At 56.1% G+C, this 8,154-nt stretch overlaps 1 protein-coding gene across 1 annotated transcript in view; it reads right to left on the reverse strand.

Moving 5' to 3' along the window:
• Window positions 1–3,596: 3,596 nt before the first annotated feature.
• Window positions 3,597–8,154, reverse strand: part of EFNB3 (ephrin B3) — a 5,114-nt gene continuing 556 nt past the window's right edge. The window contains exons 2-5 of the mRNA XM_004712914.2: window positions 5,934–6,226; window positions 5,632–5,724; window positions 5,429–5,533; window positions 3,597–5,029 (exon numbers count right to left, since the gene is read on the reverse strand). Of these exons, the coding sequence (XP_004712971.1) occupies window positions 4,620–5,029; window positions 5,429–5,533; window positions 5,632–5,724; window positions 5,934–6,226 (901 nt within the window). The 3' untranslated portion in view covers window positions 3,597–4,619. The remainder of the gene's footprint in view (window positions 5,030–5,428; window positions 5,534–5,631; window positions 5,725–5,933; window positions 6,227–8,154) is intronic.

The raw sequence follows: 8,154 nt of genomic DNA on the forward strand, positions 1-8,154 counted from the left end.
AAAAAAAAAAAACCCTCACCACCATCTAGTTGATTTTGATGCATATCATGGGTCTAGGACACAGTAGGTTTGAACTGTTGACCTCGGACTCCACCTCCTCTGTTATCTTTCCAGCATCTCTCCTGCTCTCTGATTGCCACTCCTATTTATTCTGCATCCTATTTCCTTCACCCAAGTCACCAAGTCCATTCATTCCAGCCAGTCCCCGGCCTCCAAACCATACAGTAACATTCCTCCCAGCCTACCTACAGATCTGGAAACTCTCCCCAGGAATAGTGGGACCCCATCGCTATGGCTCCTCCTGTTGCCCCCTCCGAAACTCTGGCTTTTATTCCAACTGAAATTCCAGTTGTTGTGACATCCACCATTTCCCTACCTGAGATCCCCACTGCGACCCCTTGCCCCATTCCCCTTTCCTCAGAATTCCCAAAACACACACACACACACACACACAGAGCAATCATGCACACACACACATTCCTCAGCTGCTTCTGGATGAGATAGTGTGAACTTCTGGCTGTAGCACAGGCCCCAGGCAGCCTCAGCCCTTTGCTGCTCAACATCGGAGGCAACTTCTCAACATCAGAGGCAACTTCTCTTCACGGCTGTGGTCCCCGGTCCTCTTAAACCCTTTACTTCCGCTCAGCTGGCAGCTGTGCCAAAGCCCCAAAGAGCTCCCAGCCTCACCCTCATTTCCCCAGAGCTTAAAATGTAGTTGCAGACATGCGTCCATACACACAGGAAATGCAGACCGGGGAGGAATGGAAGCCCAAGCATTCGATCACCTTCCTAAATGTGGATCTAGACAGGATGGATTGGCACAGTCACCACAGCAATGGGCTCCGAGGTGGGAATGATTTATGAGGAGGGCGCAGGACCATAGGGTCCCTCTGGGTGGGAACTGACTTGATGGCATCTAACGACAGGCTCTAAGTGCTTGTTCTCCTACTGGCTGGAGACGGACAGGACACGGCTGGAATGTATGTGTGGTTGTGAAGCTCCTCGCTAGTTCTAAACATGACCTCTTCACCTGTAGACCTTTGCACTCTTTTCCCTCCATCCGGCACACCCTTCCCCTGTATGCAGGTGACTCCTTGTCATTCAAGGTCCTACTCAAACGTCTCTTCCAAGGGGCCTTCTGGCCTCGCCCTGTTGTTCTGCACCTTCTCTCTGTTTGGTGCACATCACGGATCACTACCTGATATGTCAGGATGTTGTGGATTTCCTGAGAGCAAGGACTTGGTCTGATTTTACCATATGTCGTTAATACATGCCTGCAGTGGTGCCTGGTACAAAGTTAGCATTGACAGTGACGTTGTGACTGAACGAAGGAACGAACGTACGAATAGATATCTACATATAGATATCTTCTTGCCCCTCTGCAAGTTCTGTTGTAGTTGTTACCCTGGGAGTGCATCAGACGGCATGTCGTGTGTGAAAATCATGCGTGCTTCCGAATAGACACACAAACCTCTACGACGATGCTTGAGGAAGGCTGGAGGGCTTGCTATTCTTACTGGAGGTTGGTGGGCGTCTGGAGATGTCAGTGCTCCGAGGGGGTGTGTCCCCGGGTGCTGTGCACCAGTTTGCCTCCCCAGCTGTGCATCTGTCCCCAGGTGTCTTCCTGTCTCTCAGCATGTACCAACGTCTTGGCAGCTTTGGTGAGGTGTTTGTCTATCACACAGTATTTATCCCCACTTCTTTTCCCTCTTGTCTTTCCACCTGTGCCTCTAGCCGTGTGTGGCGGTGGGGAGTCTCCCTCCGCTCCTTTGCCCCCTTCACACAGACAGCCCTGCCCTCCTCTTGGCCCCCTCCCTTTCTCAGTGGGCCCTGTTGCTGGGCTCGGAGTTGCCATAGTGACGGTTGCCAAGTCCCTGAGGCTGATAGCCAGCGATGGGGCTGTTGGCTCCATCCACGCGGGAGGCTGAGGGGGGCTTCCTATTGTGTGGAGAAGGGGATGTTACCATGTCAACCAACCCCCCACTAAGGGGCAAGGACCAGCCCTTCCACCACCCCCAACCCCCCCTTGGGCAGCTCCGGTGCCTGTTCAGAAGGCACGAGCAAATTCCAAGAGATGACAGCCCAGCACCTGGCCCGCACCTAGAGCCCCTTGCCTCTCAGGATTCAGGAATCTTGCTTAGGCTGGGGGAGGGGGAGAGGTTCCAATGGAGAGAGGAGGCAAAGGGAGGGGGGACCCCTTGACCTCTACGCAGATGGGAGACAGCAGGGAGAGGGCCTAAAGTCAGGGGAGAGGCAGGCAGGGCAGAGGTTGTGACCCCTGCTGACTCGCTCCAGTGATGCTTCTGCAGGCTGCCTTTGTGGATGGAGAAGGGGGCTGGGCTAGGGCTGGGCACCTGGGCTTTTGAGGGGAGACAAGCCTGGGTTGTGGCTTTATAGGGAACGGGTGCCGGGGAAGCCTGATGCCTGGATCCCTCAGTCCTTCTGGTCAGTCTCATCCTCTTATCCCACTTGAGTCTCCAACAGGTAACTGTGCCAAGGAATACATTGTTCACTTGTTCTCACCACTTTCTTTCTGACTTCGATGTGCCTTGTCTTTACTTTCTAGTCACTGGAATGCATTAGCAGCTATCTTCCAGTCCTGCCGGGGGTTTCTCCCCCTTCCTGGCACCCTGGTGAGACTTGCACCTTCAGCAACCTCCTGCCCAGCCCCTCATCCCCTCCTCCTCATTCCAAGCCAACCCCTCGCTTCCCATCCCCCTTGGTTTCATCAGCCCAGCCACCCCTCCACTGGAAAGCCAGCTTAGTCCTCTCCCAGTTCACACCCATTCAATCTCCAACCTTCTTGACAACTTTTGAAGTTTTTTATTCTTTTTTTTTTTTGGTTTTTGTTGTTCAAATTTCCCTTTTACAGTCAAACTATTGAGGTGACGGCCATACCCCGCCATCTTCCCCATGGCAATATCAACTTCCTGTTCCCTTGAAAGACGGTTTTAAAAAACTCAGGAAGGAGCTGGGAACTCTATCACCGGAGAGATGATTTAGCCTCTGGTGGACAAAACAACCATCTTGGCTGGTGCTCCAAGTGGCCACCTTGGGCAGCTCTGATCTAATGACACTGCGCGGGAACTGAGGCGCCACCCAAGTAGGAAGAGAGGTATACGCTGGTCGCTGTGGACACAGTGGTAGCCGGTAAGTACCGCTGTCAGCTAGACCAGTCAGTAGGCCACCATTTTGGTCACTAAGAAGGGAGTTGAGTTGAGCTTGAAGGGAGCAGGGAATGGAGGATGCAATGAACAAGCCAGCCATCTAGGCTCCTGGGGAAGAACACATGGGTTCTTGGGGTCGTCCGGTTGATTCACAGAGACTATACCGGGATATGGGAAGGGAAGAAACACAAGACAAACTGGGCCTGCCACAGTAGAGGTCCGTCATCGTAGCTGTTCTAAAAGCGGCACAGAAGCACAAGGAAAGGGAGAGCTTCGGACGTGCCACTGAGAAACTAGGAAAACCCTGCTCAGTCCACCCCTGTCTTCTCCCAGTGAGTTAAGTCCCAGCTTCCTCCTGAAACAGGAAGTTCTTCCTGCCCCCTTCTCCACAGTCAGAACCATCCACCCCACCCCACCCACCCACCCAGACTAAGCCACTTCAGAGTTCCAGCCAGACCACTCCTATTTCAGAAGTGCTACTTCCTGTCCTGGATGAAGGCACTTCCAGTTCCTGCTGCTTGGCTGCTGCCACTTCCGGGGCCATTCCTGTCCTGGCCCGATCACTTCCTGTCTGGATCAAGTCACTTTCTGTCCCAAGTGGTCCATTCAGGATCAAACCAAGTCCATACACGTCCTGACCGTTCATATCTTGTCACTGGCCACTCCTGGACAAAACGGGACACTTCTCATGGTAGCCGCTGTAACCCAACCACCCCAAATGGATGAAGCAAGTAGGTAGAGGCCTGGGGGTGGAGGGGGGGCAGCGGAGGGGCAGGGCAAAGAGACAGGCCCTGCTGCCCATGGCCTGCCTGCACTGGGAGGATGCCAGAGCCTTCCCTGTAAGGCCCCCCCCCCATTTTTTGGTGGACTGAGGGGAGTGGTTGGTGAAAGAGGTCAGAAGAGCTGGGGGGAGCCATGCCTTGATGCCCCCACCCCGGAAATGGGAGAGACACAGGATAAGAAGCCAAGAGGGTAAAAGGAGATGGAGGGAGGAGACTGCTAGGGAAGAGGACAGAGCTAGACAGAAGAAAGAGACAGAGAATAAGAGATAGAAAGAGAGAGAGAAGAGAGAAAAACAGTGAGAGGCAGAAAGAGATGCCAACCAACAACGGACAGACTTGGCCCCGCCCCGACTCTCAGTGGGTGAGAAGGGCCAGGACATCTGGGTCATGGTCAACAGTAGAGGCTGAGCCCCTGCTCCCCCGACCCCAGGGAACAGGACCCACGGATACAGAGACAAAGAGGGCACACAGCCCAAATAGGGCAGGAGGTGGTTCAGTGGGATTTTTAGAAATCCTAAAAGTGGAGAACACGCATAGCCAGGAGGGACGATGGAGGTGGCAGGGTAAAGGGGGCCAAGGAGAAGCTAGTGGCAGCCCTCAAGCCATGGATTAAACTGGAGGGAGCACCCCCACGAAGGGTTGAAGCCAGGAGAGCCGGTGAGAGGGGCCCTCATACCTTGTAGTAGATGTTTGGAGGACTCTGGGGGGGCCCATCCTGCACGATGTACACAGGATGCCCATAGTCGCCACTCACCTTCTCATAGTGGGGACAGAAGGGGGGGTCTGCGGCCCCACTGCCCCGAAGAGCTATCCCTAGCTCCCCAGACTCAGCCTCCCGAGGCCCCATCCCTCCCCCACCCCCCAGGCCCAGAGGCCCTCCCCTCCCAAAGGAGCCAGGACCAGGGTGGCGACTCTCCGAAGGTTTGGCCCGCCGTCTCCTCCAGCACATGGCACCCCCAGCCCCTGCCACGCCCAGCAAGAGCAGTGCCAGCCCCCCTGCAGCCCCAGCCACTGCAGGCATGCTGGGAGGGGGCAGGGGGCCTTCAGCACCCCGAGAGGTTGCATTGCTGCTGGGGTCACCTGGCAGGGAAGGGGTGAAGGAGGAAAGAGGGGGAGGGGCTGAAGGAGCCACCTGGGCATCCGGACACCCAGCCATGGGGTCTCCCCACTGGCCTCCCCACCAATGCCCAGGTCCCCTGGGGGCCCTACCTCCCTTACCCACTAAGCCCGGCGCCTAATCCAGGTGTCCGGCCTGCCAGCTTCCTGCCACACAGTCCTCCCACTTCTCTGACAGTGCTGATTGAAGCACTGACTTGGCTAATTAGTTCTAATTGAGGCTTTTCCTCATCTGGCTTCCATTCCCCTCCCACCCTCCCATCCACTCTTCTTCTCTTTCCTGTTTTGCCGCCCCCAAAACTCGAGAGGGAGGAGAGAGGGAGAGGGCAGGGCAGCTGGGGTCCTAGAGCAGGCTGGACCTACCTGGTGTGTGCTCCTTCCCAGGCTCCAGGCTGTGAGCGGCGCCCCCATCTCTTTCCACAGGCGTTTCAGAGACAGGTTTTCGGGGAGCAGCCCCTCCTCGGGGACCTGTTGATGGGGGAGACCCATGAGAGAGGCTGAGACAACTGATCCCCTGATCATGATGGTACTGCCCAAACCTGGAGGTGTCCCCCAGCCCCACTCACTCTGTCCCACTCGGAGAAGCACCTTCATGCCTCTGGTTAGGCACACACCTCCCTGCAAGCTCTCCAGGCCTTCCCGGGTCCCATCCGATGTGGCTGGGAGACAGAAGCCAGAGGGGAATGTCAGCACTTCAGTGTACCCCTGCCCTGGTCCTGTCCCCAGGCCCAGGCCTGATGACCTCCACCCGAGAGCAGAAAGGTCTCCCTCTGCCACCCCACCATGGTCCCTCTTCCCATCTGCCCTCCTTCCATCCAGGAGCACCTCCCGGCTCTGCCCGCCCTGCCCTCTGCCAATGATGTAGTACCAATGATGTAGTAATCGTGGTGGGAGCGGAACTCATGGCCCCAGAGGTTAGGGCTGTACTCCTGGAACTTAATGGTGAATCGAAGGTCCAGGTCTGGCCGGTCACAAGTGAGGAGAAGGTTTGGAGCTGGGGGTGCCTCACAGCGCCGGCCCTGGGCCCCGCCTACCAGGTACAGCTTGTAGAACTCATAATTGGGAGAGGAGTGGGGACCAGGTGGCCGGGCCCGGGGACAAAGCAGGTCTAGCCGGTCTCCAATTTGAGGGTATAACACGTAACCACCCTCAGCCTGAAACCTATGGGGAGGAGAGCAAGGTGGACAGGGAGGAGGCGGTGTCAGAGGTCTGACCCCCGAGCTTTCCCTCCCTCGCCCCCACCTCCCTCCAAGACAAGAATACTCAGCTCCCGGTGCCCGCCTTTGTCTGGAGAGTCTGTTCTTCCCCAGTGGCACCATGTACTCTATAAGCTCACATCAGAAACAGCGGGAAGCCAGGCTCAGAGGTCTCTTGCCCCTTGGTGTGCCCAAATGTACTCCTCAGCCCGCCCTCACCACATGCACACTGCCATCTCTCGCTCCATCACCAGCCCCGTTGCCATGGCGACAGGATGCCAGTTACCAAGGAGCTGGCCTCTCTGGAACCACACAGCCCACCCCTCCCAGGTGATTTCACTGTTTCATGGCAGTCGACCATGGGGACTGAATGCCCCCCTCCCCCCAGGCCACCACTGAGGTTTGGGTTGAGTGGGAGTACCCCAAGCCAGGCATAGCAGGGGATACAGGTGAAGGGTGATGCAGGCCTGTGTCTGACGTTACCCAGACCCTCTGACAGTTCTGGAAATGTCCTCAAATGGGGTTACTGGGGACCAGGGTCTATATGCCAAGGGTCCAGGCTTTTCTTCTGCTCAGTCCCCTTACCCCAGGTGTCACACTTCCTGTAAAAGGTGTTGACTTTTCTGAACATAAGCACCACCCTCATCTCCCTCGCCCCACACTCGGCAGCCCCTCCCTCTGCATTGATGGCTAAAACAGTGTCTGAACTGAACCCCAGGATACTGCTGCTACCGGTGTCTCCTCAGATGTCCAGAACCTCCCAGCCAGCATGCAAAAAGCCCCCAGAACACCGTGGCTCGATGTTCTCCACTCTATCAGAACTAGCCTAGCTTACATCCTCCCACTACACTTGAAACTCAAACAGCCACTGGGCACTGGTGGATGAGTCTAGAACACACATTGGGACGATGCCCGAGGAAGGGATGCCAGCTGTGAAGTTAAGAGGAAGAATCGCCATCCTAGCTCTCCCTGAACGAGCATATGATACAGCCGCTCCACGCAGCAGAGGATTGTGGCTGCCAGCTCAGAAAGGTTAAGCGACTGGCCCAAGACCACACACAGCAGAAAGAAGCAGGGCTGGGCTTAGATTCTTGAATGTGATGAGGTTCCAAACCCACCCTCTTCCCATGCCTCCCATAGCCTCCCAGGACATAGGAAGTTTTCAAATCACAGAACTCTTTTGCTGGAGGAGGAGGGGTGGGGTGGGGGTGGTGTGTGTGTGTGTGTGTGTGTGTGTGTGTGTGTGTGTGTGTTGGGGTGGGGGTGGTATGTGAGGGATCTAGGTGGTGGCAAGGGACCCAAAGGATCTGGCCTACCCTATATGGCTTGAAGTTTCATCTGACCTCTAGCCTCTTTTCAGAGCAAAGCAAGCATACCATGGAACAGAGAACTGAGGGGCGAGCTGGCAGCAAAGGGGGTGGGGTGGGGAGCAAGGGCTCTCAGGATTCCAGATGTAAGGAGGGTGGGAGGCTTAGGCGGGGCTCAAGGTTCCCCCCCAGAAAGTAGTCCCCAAGCCAGGGAGATAGGAAAAGAGGAGTATCTATCTATCTTCTGGGGAAGGAAATGAATGGTTCAGCCAAGGGTTCTTCGCCCCTCTGGATGTGGGCAAGAGTTGAGAGACAAGACTGTAAGAGGAACCCAGCCGCCTCAGGGCCCCCAAACGGAGCCCCCTTCTCTCCCATCTCTAACACCAAGTCCTTTCTCGGAAGGGAGGCACCTAGCCTGCCCCTCAGCAGCACCTATCAAAGGCTCTCCTGAGGGCTGACATTAACCAGGCTCCCTCCAAGCCCAGCCCCCATACAAATCTCCCGCAAATCCAAATAGCCACTCCAACGTCCTCCTGAGCTACCCGTGAACTTTCTCACTCTTGTCCCTTTGCGGGGGGCGGGGGGG

Source organism: Echinops telfairi, unplaced genomic scaffold, assembly GCF_000313985.2.
Source record: "Echinops telfairi isolate 266 unplaced genomic scaffold, ASM31398v2 ScPeMD7_2010;HRSCAF=2546, whole genome shotgun sequence".
Classification (NCBI taxonomy): domain Eukaryota; kingdom Metazoa; phylum Chordata; class Mammalia; order Afrosoricida; family Tenrecidae; genus Echinops; species Echinops telfairi.